At 47.4% G+C, this 15,061-nt stretch overlaps 1 protein-coding gene across 1 annotated transcript; it reads right to left on the bottom strand.

Annotated features, from left to right (window-relative positions):
* Positions 1-362: 362 nt before the first annotated feature.
* SLC2A5 (solute carrier family 2 member 5) lies at positions 363-10,904 on the bottom strand. Its single transcript, XM_075172415.1, has 12 exons — positions 10,848-10,904; positions 9,154-9,252; positions 8,533-8,693; positions 7,901-8,025; positions 5,186-5,338; positions 4,977-5,102; positions 4,502-4,689; positions 3,987-4,097; positions 3,403-3,504; positions 2,921-2,996; positions 1,688-1,815; positions 363-1,023 (listed from the first exon to the last, which is right to left on the bottom strand). The coding sequence occupies exons 1-12, from the start codon at positions 10,902-10,904 to the stop codon at positions 790-792; spliced, it is 1,560 nt and encodes a 519-aa protein (XP_075028516.1). The 3' UTR covers positions 363-789.
* Between the last annotated feature and the right edge of the window lie 4,157 nt (positions 10,905-15,061).

The following is a 15,061-nucleotide window of genomic DNA, read 5'->3' on the forward strand; positions in this document are numbered from 1 at the left end:
ACACTAGGGAGTGAAACGAGCTAAATAGCTCAAAAAGACTAGAGTGCCACTGGAACAAATGGGTATAAATTGGCTGTGAATAAGCATCAGCCAGAGGGATGACTCCTAACCTCAAGAATAAGGCTTTGGAAGGACTCATCAGCGACAATTGAGGACTAGGTTTGCTCTGAAGGAGAGTTGTGTGAGCGGGATGGGGGTAAGGTTATGGAGATATGCATGTTCAGTTTAGCGGTCCTTTGGAGGACACAAAGGGAGGACAAGAGCTGACATCTAACAAGAGCCCATCTAACAAAGTACCTCAGAACAACTGACACCCTCCACCCCAGAGCACCAAAGGCCTGGCGTCACTCATGCTGGACCCTCAAACACATGAATGACTGTTCCTCAGAGCAATGTAGTGCACTCCTCGCACACCACTGACCAAAACCCAGCCCAAGTGCTGGCTTGTGTCACCTGAGATGTGTCAGTCAGGACATCAGGGACATACATCACCTTAGGACATAGGTTACTTGGTCACAGGAGCTGAGCTGGCTGAGGATGTTGCCCTTTCCTTGTGACAAATACATGAATGACTAATTTGCCTTGGCAGTGGCTATGCCATGAAGCAGAACGGTCCTGTTAATTACTCACAACACTCTCGAGACACAATGGCTTATTTGGAAACTCCTGCTGTGGGAAGTTCGCAGAAGGTCCGAATGAAGATCAGTATCAAACGCTGAATTGAGGTATTTGTTCTCCCGCTGAACAGATCCTGAGAAGCGTCTGGGCCAGGCCTAACACTGGGCTGGGTCACAGCTCACTGCTGGAGATTTCTTTCTTCTCTGCCTGCCACCTTGGGACAGTGGGGAAATCCTCACACTCTTCTTTGTCTTCCTGAATCTCCACCTTGTTCCTCTTGGCCATGATCCTGTTGATTTCCATGAAGGTTTTGTTCTTTGTCTCAGGAACAATAAAGAAGATGTAAACTATAGTGGCGAGGCAGATGGCACAGAAGATGAGGAAGCTGTAGGGCCCCAGTCCAGCCTAGGGCAATGAAAGACGACAGAGGAGGGATCAGAGGAATCCTCCAGTTGCCTACATTACATGATCTGGACATGCTGAACCCTGCAATAGCTATAAAAACAAGCAGCCACAGTGATGTGCATATTTTAAGTTGAACGACTGGAAGTTAGGGGTGGTTCTAGATTCTGTCCTCTCATTCCACCACCATGGATTTATTGGAAACCACCATGGATTTACTGGAAAAGGAAGGTGAGGATCTGTTACGTAAATCAAACTAAACTCATCAGCTCCCTTTCGCAGAGGCTAAAATCAGCAGCTGTAGCCATTTATGGGTCACTACTGCTGGGGATCAGTTTGAACTGCTGACCTACAGACCAAAAGCTAAAATTGGCTAAAATGGAAGATGGGGAACTTGCCATCTTTTCCATGCTCCTGAATTCAGGATCAGACATTCACCTGGAAAAATAACTGCTTTCTTTTAAAGCATGCGCAACAGACAGATGTGATAAAAAAGCGCTGATTAACATCAGTTTCTTGCCCTTAATATATAATCCTGCATACAGGTACTGGGAACCAACTTGGGCGTTTATGGCTCTCACGATTAAAAAGGCTCTCTGTACGAACACAGGGGTGAAGATACTGATTTTAAGCTGAAGTGTTGCCCTGTCGTGTGATCGCCTCTTACCTCCATGTAGAGGAACACAAGCCCCACGGTGAAGTTGCACAGCCAGTGCACGGACCCACCCACCATGAACGCCGCAGGCCGGGATGACTGCAGGAACATCTCGGTGATCATCACAAAGGGAATTGGACCTGGAAGGTAGTTGCATATTTGGAAATCCCAAGGCAATTCCCCCACTCTGAATTCCTAGATGACACTGTTCATTTCGGTCGCGGGCAATGGTTTCTAAACTACTAGTGTTTAGAAACGGCCAATAAATCAAATAAGGGATTAAATAAAAAAAAAAAAACAGGGCAACTAAATGATTTTCCTAAGCTCACACACAGCAATCAACCTCTTCTCTCCTATGGCTGCACCTTAGCCAGGAACCCATCTCCTGCACAAATTGTAAAATACGGTTGATAAACACGAACTGTCTCTCCAGAGAGCACCCTATGAGCAGCAACTAAGCAAGTGATTGCTCTTAAAAAAAGAAAGAGAGGAACACCCCAGCGCATGCAGGTGTTGGAAAAGTGACTCATGGAACAAGCCCTCGGGCCCTCACTGCCGCCCTGTGGCACCGTGAAGCAGAAACAGAGCATGTTCTCATTAACGGGGTCAGGCCACAGGTCCCGCTGGCCTGGAGGGCTGCCTCCAGCAACCTCCCTGCCCCCGGGTGCTTGGATCTGCCTGATGGTGTAAATGGAAAAGGAAAGGTTGTATGTAATTCCATCTGCCAGCCAAACCTCGACAGGAGTCCCAAAACCGCGTTGCTGCAGCCAGCCAGGGTCTGGCAGGGCTTTCCAAGCCAAACAGACAACTCGGCCACGCTAAGAAGCTGAGTCAGGACAAAGCCTTCCCAATATCCACACCTATCTGCACATCTCCTTTCTGCAAAGCGCTGTGCAGGGCCGCGCGTATAATTTGAGTTGCTTCTAATTTGCTTTGTTGCCTATAGATGCAAGCATGCAACATCGCCGCCCAGTTGGGAGGGCTCACTATCTCAGCATAGTTCTACTGGGGGAATCTCAGGCATAAGCACAGTTGTGTCTTTGTTTTTCTTCTTGAAAGCCCCACGGGCACGGCCAGCAAATCACTGGAACACCAGCCTAGCTGACAATCAACAAGGCGCATGGCCACACAGAAGAAATTCAATCTCTTCGGATTAGCTCCACAAAGCTTTTGATTTGAAATTCAGCGTAACACTTGGCTTTACCCAGCTTGGGGAGGAGACTGGACTAAACGCCGCATACTTACTGGCTCCAATAGCATGGCCGATGATGTAAACAATGACACACACTATGCTGAGGTAAGACATCCACGAGACAGTGGTCTGTGAAGAATTTTGTCACAGGTTAGATGTGGTTCCTATCTGAAGATCACCAGCACATTCAAGGCACTGTTTGTAGTAAGATTTGAAGGCATTCTAAAGCCAGCGTCACCCTCCCTTGCCAGATATGTCCATGCTTAGCCACGAAAATCAGAGCCTGGGCATGATCCTTGCTTCCAACACACAGATGTAACAGGTATTATGAACATGACGTACTGAAGTACTATTCAGACAAGCAGGATCATAGCTTTTCCTGGGCTTACTTTAGGTAGATATACAAGTACAGAGACCTTTCATACAGTCCCCTCCCGCCCAGGGTGTAGAAGCAACTTCAAAATACGCCGCTGGCCTGTTCCCTGGGAGGTGCGGCAATGCACGGTAGGATCACCGGCGCCGTTCAACCACGCACCTGGAGGTTGAGGGCCAAAGTTAACACTGCACAGGAGACACAGCACAGCCCAAAGCCGGCAAGGAGAAGCATCCTCCTCCCCAGGGATTCCACAACGAAAACCTGAAAGAGGCAGAAGAGGGTGAGAGACCAGACACCTGGGGCACAGCACTTCTTATTCCGGAAAAGTTTATTAAGTAGTCTTTGTCTTTTAAGAAATTCAGTGACATTTCCGCCATCTACTGATGGATTGTGGGCACGAAGTCACCCAGGAACTGCAAAAATCTGGATGTGTCAATAACTCCGAGAACAGGCAGGCCATTCTTCAGGCCAGCCCCAGCGAGAACCGCCTGGAAGCCCTGCACGGTAACACTGGGCAGCAAGAGGAGGGCATATCAGCCTGGAGACCTGAAAACTCCTGAGGCACGTCAGAAATCAGCATGATTAATCACTTGAACATAGCTGCCTTCAACCAAGGGGCACTGCAGGGCATCTATTGTGCAAAGCGGCTCACAGTATGTGTAAATAACATAACCTAAGTTAAACCCCAACAGACAAGGGAGACAGGACAAGCTAGAACTCAAAAAGCCCCAATAGAAACTTACAGCAAGCAAAGTCATGACGACGTTGATGGCACCGATTGACACGGTGACATATTGAACATTGTTGCTGTCCACACCTGCCGACCGGAAAATTCTATCTGCGTAGTAGAAGACCTGCAGCAAAACCACAGCTGTGTTTATAGGTGGCCAAAGGCAGAACACAGGAACCCCATTTTGGCTGCTTTTACATCCTGGAACTGGTGCACAGAGAACTGAATTCTTTCATTTCTGGAGACATTGGTGTTTGGATCCAGGCACACGCACCTCACTCTCAAAATGTCCAAACTACCCTTAACAGGACAGCTTGACTCTGTACCTAGTACATGCGTGTACTGGATTTGGTACTGGCCGTGGTCAACCCACCACAATGTGACGCAGAACCGGTGTCCCTGATGAAGGGGTACTCCTGTGTCCTAGGTTCTAGCTCCTGTGTCAGCCCTGCCCCGCATCATCCACTCTACAGTCCCATCCCTTTATTACTCACCCCACTGGCCTTTCCCACACGCCTTCCCACTCACCGCATTAACCCCAGAGAGCTGCTGGCCCATCATCATGACAACGATAGAGATGAGCTGCCATCGCAAGCCTCTGAAGGTGCACAGGCTGAGTACAGAGAAATGTCCTTCTTCCTTTTCTGACTGGTCTTCTTGGCGCATTTCTTCCATCTCATCATCCACATCATCACAGCCCCTCAGCTTCTGCAGAGCTAGTTGGGAGAGGAAGGGGAGTTATGGACCCCAGAGAACAGGTCTATAGAGAACTCTCCTGCTTCAAATCAAGTCAGAACAATACGGGCAGCAGTGCTTCCATGGTGGGAAGTCAGGGATTCGCATATGCAGAGAAAGGAGGAGCGTTGCAGGAATTCCATCCACCAGCAACATGTCAATGAAGAATTTCACACTGGCTTGCTTCACTGTTGGTTGCTGTCAGTCGTGTCCCACAGTCAGATCTATCCCATTCCACCTCCCCTTTCATTAAAGGATGATGCTGTACCTTGTCGTGCTTGCTCTTCATTGCCCTTTTGTATCAGCAGATATCTGGGACTCTCAGGGAAAAAGGGCAATATAAGGAGCTGAATTAGTGATGGGATCCCAGTGAGCCCCAGCAGCACAGGCCAGCCTGCAACAAGTGGGGCAAGATGACAACTGTGAGAACTCTTTCCCCAATGGAACCCCCAGAAAAGTCCCAAGCCAGGGCTTTACCTTTGGCATTCCCAAGGATGCTGTTGAGACCAAGAATCTGAGCTACAAGGATCCCAAGAGTGATAAAGAGCTGGGGTACTACCCCAATAGCACCTCGCAGATTTTTGGGGGACATTTCTCCAAGGAACATGGGAACCACATTGGAGGCCAGACCTAGTAGTTAGAGAACAATGTTAAGACATGCAGCTGATGTCAACACACCCGCCACCTTCAGCAAGATGCCTTTTTCCCCATGTGAGACCAAAGTGATCCCTGCCGGACCACAGGACATATGGAAACCTCATGCTCAAACCCTCTGCTAATGTCATCTTCTGGCCAGTGAATAAGCTGTGTATGTTTTCTTCACTGGAACATGGGACAAAAAACACATGGCATTGGTTCACTCAGGAGGTGGACAGGTACAAAATCCATCGCTGCGTCTGGGGCCCAGGAATCAAGCTTCCTCCGGGAGCCATTAGAGAAAGACGTTTGCCCCACTATCTCTCTGTTCATAAGTAACACCACCCCTTTGCCAAGGCTGTCAATATTACACTCACATATCTTAAAAAGCCAGAAATCATCTCTGTGGCTAAGCTGCAGAGGCATTCCCATGCTGGAGTTAATTCAAGGAGCCGGGATCGTTTCACCCATTTCAATTAAACACAGTAGGGAAGCAACCACGTGTGCACGATGGGCCTTGGGAGTGCAAGCTGCCCACCTTCTGGTGCTTTGCGGGTCTAGCTTATTAACTGCTCAGCAGCAAAGCGTTTTAGGAGTCCGAGAAGGCTGACAGTAGCCTGTCTTGCCTACAGAGCTGGCAGATGATCTGGGGGCTCTCGGGGTTCATCTTCCTAAAAGTAGCTTTCTCCCAGCAGGGTCTGCCAAGTACTGCCACACAACACACGCAAAGAAAAATTGCGTGCTACTTCAAGTTTGGAAGCAAACTCGCAGTGCAAGGGAGGAATTTCTACTTCCTCTAAATCAAGAAAAGAAATCAGTATCCAAACAAGCTGATGCAAGGGTGGAAGGATGTGACTTCTTGCTGGCTTTTAAAAATTCACTACTCCGTTAATTGCTCGGTAACGCTTTGCAGGTTTGAGATCTCTTACAGGTAGCATGTTGGAATAGGCATTTCTGCCCTAATAGGACACCAAGGACACAGGTTATTTTGAGTAACACTGCATGGTGTAACCCAGAGAGCTGCCAGCTCCCATGCTCACGCTGTAAATCCTGGCATGCAAAACCCAAACTCCTGGAGTCAAATGACCACATGAGACTCTTATCTTACACTTCTAAAGTCCTAGCCTTCAGGAGCTTGGAGTTACAAAGATGATCAAGCTGTTATCCGAAAGCCAAAAGGCACGGAAACAAGTATGAAAGCAACTAGAAAACATTATAAAAGTAAACTCATGAGGTGTAGTGTTTTAAGTTCACACTGTAACCAGCCTTTTAACTGCCCAGATTAAAACATCCTAGCAGCGACTCCTGGGCTACCGCGTTCAAGTAACAGTGGCCTTCTCACCGTGCAGACCTATGCTGACCAAGCCCTGTCACAGAGGGGCACCTGACAACGGTGCCACCAGCCCCGGGGCTGCCCTTTGGCGAGGATGGGCAGCGCCTGGATCCCACCAGCGCCTGGCGCAGGCAGCAGCATCTCCCCCCAGGCACGACGTCCACAGTTCAAGTGAGATCAAGCTGTGAAGGGCAAGTCAGGACAGCCAGTCCAGATTCTTTTGTCAGTTATAAATAACTGGAAAGAGGGATCACACTTAACAGGTCCCTTAGTATTTATTCAGAGAACCAATGCTAAAAGCAGCTGCCAGGCTTAGGAGAGTCAAAAGCCAAACCAAAACCGCTGGACTAGATAAATTTCCTGCCTTAGCTCACCAATTGCAATTGCTGCACGGTACCGACCAAGTAGTTTTCCTCTGACAGTTTGTTTTCTCGTTTTATCTTTACAAGCTATCCCAACTCACTCATAAACCATGGAGCGTGTCAGTCTCGCCAGCCCAAAGCCAATTAATTAAGCCTAAATGCTGTTCGGACCCCTATCAACCTGGCTCTGCACACACTCAGTACAGTACTGCATGGGCACCCAGCCCTTCTGGGTCTCTCTTTGTTCCATATTACTGCAGCTCTAATACAGCCACTTCTACCAGCAACTCACACACCCCCTTCTCCTTGGCTTCCCACTACCTTTGCAGTCAATCCAGTGGCTCTGAACCCTTCGCTCTCCTTTTTAACATTTCTTTTCTCCTGCAGGAAGAACAGTCAGTTCTAGGACTGGATTATTGGATCTGGCATTGTCTCCAATGACTTCAACTTAGAAGGATTATTCTGTTTCTGATTATGTTAAAAAGCAAAAAAAAAAAAAGAAAAAAAAGCTAGGCTATCTGCTTTAAGATGACTGGGAGAATAGATTATCATCATCAGGTTTCCTGGCTGTTGGAGCTCCCGTACCTAGCAGATGCTTATTACTGAGGATAGCTGCATCTACAGACCCACATCTCCTCTGTACGTCTTCAATTCCAGTCTCACTGCCGTTGTTTACTAGAGCTCTTTAGTACTTCTGCAACACGCAGATGACAACTGTTATTCAAGCAAGTACAGCATTGTTACGCAGATGTGTGGCTAAAATATGCTACCTGTGAAACCATCTGTTGTGAGAATAAAAAACCTTTACATAGCCAAGAACGTATTTATTGCTCTCCCTTTACCATCCACCCTCTCACTTACCAGCATATATTCCCATGATAACACGTGAAAGGATGATTACTTCAAAGGTTTTTGCTAGCTCTGAGGTTCCCATAAGGATTGCAGCAGCAATGGAGAAGAGGTTATTTATCAGCAAAGTGCCCTTTCTGCAAAGTAATAAAGAAGGAAACAGGTTCAGTTTATTTTTTCTCAGGCCCCAAGAGCAGATAGATCCCCTCTGTGTTATACTGTCCAAAACTCAAATGAATCATCATCCCAAAGACTAATCAAAGAGCAAGTGGCGACTGTCCCATTTTTCCTGCAAGGAATGAAGGCTTCAAGACAGCCCTGAAGTTTCTCAGGAAACGTGAGCAGCAGAAGCTGCGCTTGGTCTCAGATCCCAGCCCAGGACTTTCATCGTTGCTCTCTACCTGGCTCGGTGCCCAGCATACAGCCTGGCCTTGACCGTACTGAAACCATATAAATTCTTCTACATGTGGGAGCCGACACGTATTGCTGAGTCCAGCAACTCATCCCGGGCCCATCTGCCTTACCATCAAGATGCGTGTGACACAGTCACGCTGGGGGCTTGGCAAGCTGGAGTGACCGGTGAGGCAAGTCTTATCTCAACCCAGCAAACTTGGTGAAGGATGTTAAACACCACTGTCACGTACCGGCCACAGTTGTTGACCAGAGGCCACACCATGAGGGACCCAAAAAAGCCACCCAGAGGGTACATGGACACAGTAAGAGACCAGAGCAGCGTCTGGAAGCCACTGTCCATAGGCACTCCACTCCTGTTGAAGTAGGTTTGGTTGTAGAAGTCTTGCATGTACTGGAATGAAATACAGAGCACGTTTAGCACAGTAAGTAAAATTTTCATGCTGTAAAAGCTAGTTAACAACAAACGCCATAAAGCTTTACACAAATGTCTTGATAAAAACCAGAATGGCTGAGTTGGGAAATGAACACGAGAGGGATGGAAAAGCCGGGGCTAGGTAGCTGTCACGACAAGTTATCCTGCCTCATGGGATTTGCCTGGTTTCCAGAAGGGAAGGGATTTCTCATGCCCCATCTCTCCTAGGCACAAAGTCCAAACGGTAGCGTTACACGCCTTAACAGCCCCCCTTCCCTTCCCTCCCCTGGGGAACCACTTCTCGCCAGGTACCCGGTGATTCAAAGCACCGAGAAGTACGAGCATCTGCCCGCAAACACCCAGAAGCTGCCGTTAGGCTCCTGCCTTGTTCTGGGCGTAAACCTGCTCCTAGGTCGTGGTCCGCTCCAGTCCGACCTACCGGGGCTGGGGAATTGATCACAGACACGTTGTAGCCGTACTGGAAAGAAGATCCAAATGCAGATATCAGTGCTACCAGCGCCAGCAAAAGTGTCATTTTCTGCAGAGGGGAAAGAAAACAGACAAACACCAGCTTAGAAGCAGGTTTGGCTTTTAGGCATAAATGGCATTCAGTAAAAATAAAGAAATACCCCAAGACTTGCCTTCTGTGTTTTTCACTTCATGTTGCTGTATAAAGAAAGCGCAATGGGTTGTTTTCATTATAACTCCTTTTGTTCTGCTTGATTTGCACATAGTCATTACAGTAATTCATTCTACTCTTTCCTGGTATTGATGGATCATTTGCATGATGAATAATTTTTAAGTTATCATTCTTAAAATACCACCGCCCAGGGAAAAAAGCTGTATGCAGCTATTTTTTTTCCAACATGCAAATTGGTTAGTGAAATAACACAGGATAGTGGCACAGGAAAGCTTTAGAAAGAAGAGATTTTTCATGAAGTGGCAAAATCCCTTTCCTGTTCATTTGTTTGGCATTCACATGCTGGCTTGTTCTGCCTCCCACATTTCGGGATCAAGCTGTTTATGGATCTAATCCGATTGCCATCGAAGCCAATTAGACCTTATCCACGTAGCTCAGTGAGGGTTTGGTCGTGGGGTTTAAGAGCGGCACTTTGCAGTTACACAGAAGGGTGGAATTGCCATCTGGAGTAGGATCAAACACCAACCACGTTTGTGAGTGCACAGACCTCGGTTACAAGCAACTCGCTTTTCACAACAATTCAGTCACTATTCAGTCCTCAGGCCAGCCCTGCTGTGTTGACTGAACTCTTTTGGGGTGGGGTTTTTTTAATAGCTCATTAATATGTCTCGTTGCTTCTACATCAATAAATTAATTTTTCATTCAGACACATATAATTTTCTTTCACCATCATTAGCCTTAATGTCTGCAAGGTTTTATGGCCCAACACTCAACTCGGGTCCCACATGAAGGATCTCTTGTTTCCCTAACTGAGCGGTTGTCCAACCAGCTGCTGGTACTCCTTACATTCCTTGTATTGCTCAGAAGCTCTGGCAGCTCACCTCCAGAGATCTGCAGAGTTTAAGGCACCGCAGGAGATGAAAATTCAAGTCGATCTCAGAGTAAGGATCAGGAGGAAGCTACGTTTTCTAGGAGCAGACTGTTGACATTCTTGCATTGGCGACGACAAGCAGGCTGCCTTGCTCTCATTAAACAAATCCCAGGAGCTCAAAAGAGCCACTGGTGTTAATTATTCACATTCAGCACTTTTAGGAAAACCTCTGGCATACACGAGCATTGCATTGTGCAAGATCCCACAAAAATGCTGCTCTGAAAGGCAGCCCCCATCCAGAAGCATCTGCAGCCTAAAACTGATTAGAAAGTAGGAAAGAAAACTCGCACACAGGAGGGGAAAGTCCCACAGAAGTTACATGGTAGGTCAGCTGCAGACAGAGAGAAAATCACGAGACTCAGTGCCACACTACGCTGCAGACAGACGTAAGCTGGGTTCAAGAACACACACGTCTGCTCTCCCTGCGAGACCAGTTGTGGATACGTTAGCCCAAAAGATCTTGGTCTTCTCCTTCCCCTACAAGTACCTGCAGATCTCAGATAGCTTGCTCTGCATCTCTGTGGGAGGCTCACGTTGGAAGGATAGAGTCCGGCGTACTTACCCCCTTTGAACCTTCATTGTAGTCAGAGCTCTCCTGCTTCTCTCCTTCCAACTTCATTTTGGTGTTTGAATCCCAGAGGCCTCGGCAGGCTTTTATAGCCAAAACAGACAACGCAGGGGACGGAAACGCCCTATGCAGAAAATCCCCCTCCGTGACTTTTCAGAAAACCTCCAATCAACGACGAGCTCTATCGGCCAGAGTAAGTTGCTGTTGTCTGATCATTCCCTTACTCTGCGCGACTCCCTCGTCTCTCCTCTTCCTTTTCCTTGTTCAAGTCTGTCGCCGCTAGCTCAGATGTTCTTTTGCCAGATCCTGACTCAAAACAGAGGTGCTGCCTAGCTACAGGGGAAACGGGCTCGCCTGTCCAACTGGAAAGGGGCAGGCATCGCAAAAGCTGCTAAACGAGCTGTTCTTCCCCAGCTATATATTCACGGGCAATATATAGCAATGGCGATAGAGCTGCTGCTCCTTCACGCTGCATGGGCAGGCTGGCAACTGCTGCATTCCAGGGAAAATGGGGCATTCTGTGGGAGCAGCCTTGGCAAGGGAGGGCGTTCCCGTGGGCTACAGCCATAGCGCTGAACTGTATTGACCCTCCTGCAGCCACAGACTGCGTATCTGCCCTTGGGCCAAAACACTGCGCGTTGTCCTACCTTGCACGGACTGACTTGCTCAGGGCGCTTTTGCAGTTCGCAGAGAACAGGTTCATCCTCTCAGATTTGTGTTTTCGACAGCGCCCAGAACACACTGTTTTCCCACCAAAGCACATTAGATCCTTTCCCTCTGCAGGCAAGGTACACCAGGTGTTGCTGGCTTAGCATTAACCTCCTACACTATGAGGCTACTTTGAACTGTTCAGGACTTGGTTAATAGTCGACTACAATTTCTAGAGTTTATCAGAGAAATGCAAAGTTCACAGATACCTCCAACAGCTGGACAAACTGGAACCAAACGATGTTGTTATTGGTCTGTATCTTTAACAGCCAGCTTAAAAAAAAAACGCTTCCTCTTGAGCAACAGGAGTTGTTCATGCGTCTTGCATGCATTCTTTGTCTGGTTGCAGCCTCCCTTCCCCCAGGTGAAAGCATCCTGCTCTAAAAACAGGAAGGGGAACAGAGCCCTGTTGCTTTCAGGGTAGTGGAACTTAGTGCCTAGACTTCTCGTCATTTGTCTTTTATTGCATTTGTTGTAAGTTAACGTCCTCAAGGATGCTGTTTGCTAGGACACCTTGACAGTGGATCACACCTCAAGGACACTCCTGTCTCAGGAACTACTCACGTGGTGTCTTAACTGAAGAGATGCGAACCAGAACACTCATTTCACCCATAACTCATCCTTCTCTACTTTCCTCTGCGACCCCATTGAGGGAACGTGGCTAGCTGGCATTAACCGAGACACTCTGAGCTAGCTCAGCTTTTCCCATGCTGCCTTCAAACATTGCTCAAAGCACCCCAGAACAAATGGGACAGGTCATAGCTCACTCAGCAACTAGTTTAGTTCTCGCTTTTGCAGATTTGGGGCCAGAAACGGGAAAATGGAAAGTGAGCCATTCTGCCCCAGGGGTGGGGAAGTTGCAAGGAGGACAAACTTCTTCCATTAAATTCTTGTTCTTTAAAGACAGCTTCTGGGAGCTCTTGGCAGAATGACAGCCACTTTCATGCTCAGTAATTATAAGAAAGGAGAATTGTCTATCATGGTCTTTAAACTCCTTCCCTGAACTTGAAGAAACATACAGAAACACATACAGAAATCAAACAGGACATGTATGCTTGCCATCAGAAATCCTTCACCAGAGTAAATATTTGCTTATGGCAGCAGAACACTTGGAATATTTGCCAATCACAGCAAGAATCTGGTAACAACATCCATAAGGTAGTAATTGGCGCTGGGATGGTCTTGGAAGAGTTTGATGAAGCGGGACAGGATGGTGAATGAACTTCTCCTTGGACTTTCAGAGCAATTGCAGGGTATAACTTCTTCAGCAGCTGAGATCCTGTTGGACTTGGGCAAAAAACAGAGCCAGTACATAAAGAGAGCAAACTTTACAGGCATTTTACAAGCACATTTTCAACTTCAGCTACAGCACACACTAAGCTTCTTACATCTGCTCTTCACCCCAGAGTGCCTTTGCCTGAAGACATTAACCCAGCTCTGTATCTTCTCTCCTCTGAACTTGCCCACCACGTGGTAAGTGTTCCCGTGCGTGTGGGCAGGAAAGCATTTACACTCAGCCCAATTGCTGTGCTCAAAGCTGGATCCTATGAAACCCTGATATCTTCAGCAAAAATAATTAAGAGGGGAGGCTTAGTTTCCAGGAGAATAAATCTGCTGGAGAACATTAGCAGTGAGCTATAGAAAAGCGATGGTTAGATTAGGAGCTGGCGGTCAGCCACGCTGCAGTATACTGATGGCAATGCTTGCGGTAAGGAGAGTTATTAGGAGAGATCCCACAGTATATGTCCAGAAGAGTGACATTAGCAGCTTTTTCACCTGCATTTTGGGAAGGAATTGCACGTTCAGTCAAGGCTAATTCAATATCATTTGCAGTCCTGAGCTACAGCTGGGGCCTCAAGGTGAAACAATAATTTAAGTAACAAATGGTTTGCCTGCAAATAAGTCATATATAGATACTGCTTTGTCAGCTGCATAAATGGCTTCCAGCCAATTAAGAAAGAGGTAGATACAGCAGTCTGATCCTCTAGCAATAGGAAAGGGGATTGCTGGATAAATAAGCACACTCTGCAGGTGAGCGGTAGCAGACATGAGGCTCTGGGACTGAGAAGTAAATGAGACCCTATTTTCACTGCAGAAAGGCAATGCCAGGTAGCATCCTGCCAACCTTCTTCCTTTGCCCTTGCTGCCCTCGAAGACCATCTCAGAAGAGGCTCAGCCACACAGACGCATCCCCAAAATAAAAACAAAGGAGCAGACAGATCTGTAAACTTACCGTATCACCATCTGATAAGTTGGTCCGGGAACTGCCTAGTCCTTTGTCTATTGGCAGGGTTGTGTGACTCAGAAGATGTTTCAGAAAGTGTTGGAATGCTTGGATATTAAATCTCCATCTGCACTTTGTTCAGCAGAAGCACCTGACTGTCAAAATACCCACACTGCCCTCTTGGACCTAAGTGGGTTCATTTTTCCATCCAGGACAGAAATACTGACTGTGCTAGCCAAGACCTGCCTTTTGCCAGCTCATGCCACTCCGCATGGATTTCTGCAGTTCCCTATAGGGTTGCACGGACTACAAGATATATGGAATTCAGTGCAGCACAACAGACATTCGTGTTGCTTCTGAGCAGCAGGAGTGAGTTGTATTATGCAACTCTAATTCTTAGAAACAATAGGTTTGGCAGCGTTAGAGTACTCTGGTGTCATCTCTGTAACTGTTCTTCATGATGAGAAGAGAAGATAGTAGTGGCACAACCAGACCTTACTTTTCTAAGATCCTCCTCTGCTTTAGCCCCAAGATTTATCCTTTTCTTGCAAATAGATGGTTCGTTAAGCACACAACTTCTAAGTTTTAAAGTAAAACCGAGATCACCCAAATCCTCCTGTACTACGGAACCTTGGTTCATTCCTAGAGCCAGGGATCATCTTGTATAATTAGACTCAAGTCTTGGGAAGACGACAAAAAGTGAAAAAAGGAGAACAGGATTTTGCAATGACCAAATCAGTATCAACAGTACTGATAAGCAGTATAACAGTAGTGATAGTATGTATAAGCGAGAGGTGAACTCACCAAGTTCTAACCGACTCCTGCCTGGGGAAAGAGCGTGGGCAAGCACCCTCCGGCCATTACAGCCCCTTGCTCTTTATTCCCCTCAGAGCTGCATCCCGCTCCTGCCTCCTTCACACAGCCCACTCTCCTCCCCACAACATTCTCATTGCAGGCTTGTACTTTTTTATCCAGTCTTAAAAATTCCTGCTCCACTTCCAACCACCACAAGTCCTTCTCATCTTTCCAGCCTGGTTTCCTTCCAGCTCTTGTTATTTAACAAGCTCTGCTCTTTGCAGACCCAGCTTTTCTTCCTTCCCTTCCCCAGGCTCCACTCCCATAGGCAGCCAGCACCCTCCCCACACATCCAGCTCTTTCTGTCTTTATATACTTAAAACCTCTCCGTGACCTTCAAAGACTCCCGGGAGCCACAGGAAACCAGCACACAGCTCAGCTCCCTGCCCTTCCTTCTGACAGCAACCCCCAGTCCATGTGT

Source organism: Calonectris borealis, chromosome 23, assembly GCF_964195595.1.
Source record: "Calonectris borealis chromosome 23, bCalBor7.hap1.2, whole genome shotgun sequence".
Lineage (NCBI taxonomy): Eukaryota > Metazoa > Chordata > Aves > Procellariiformes > Procellariidae > Calonectris > Calonectris borealis.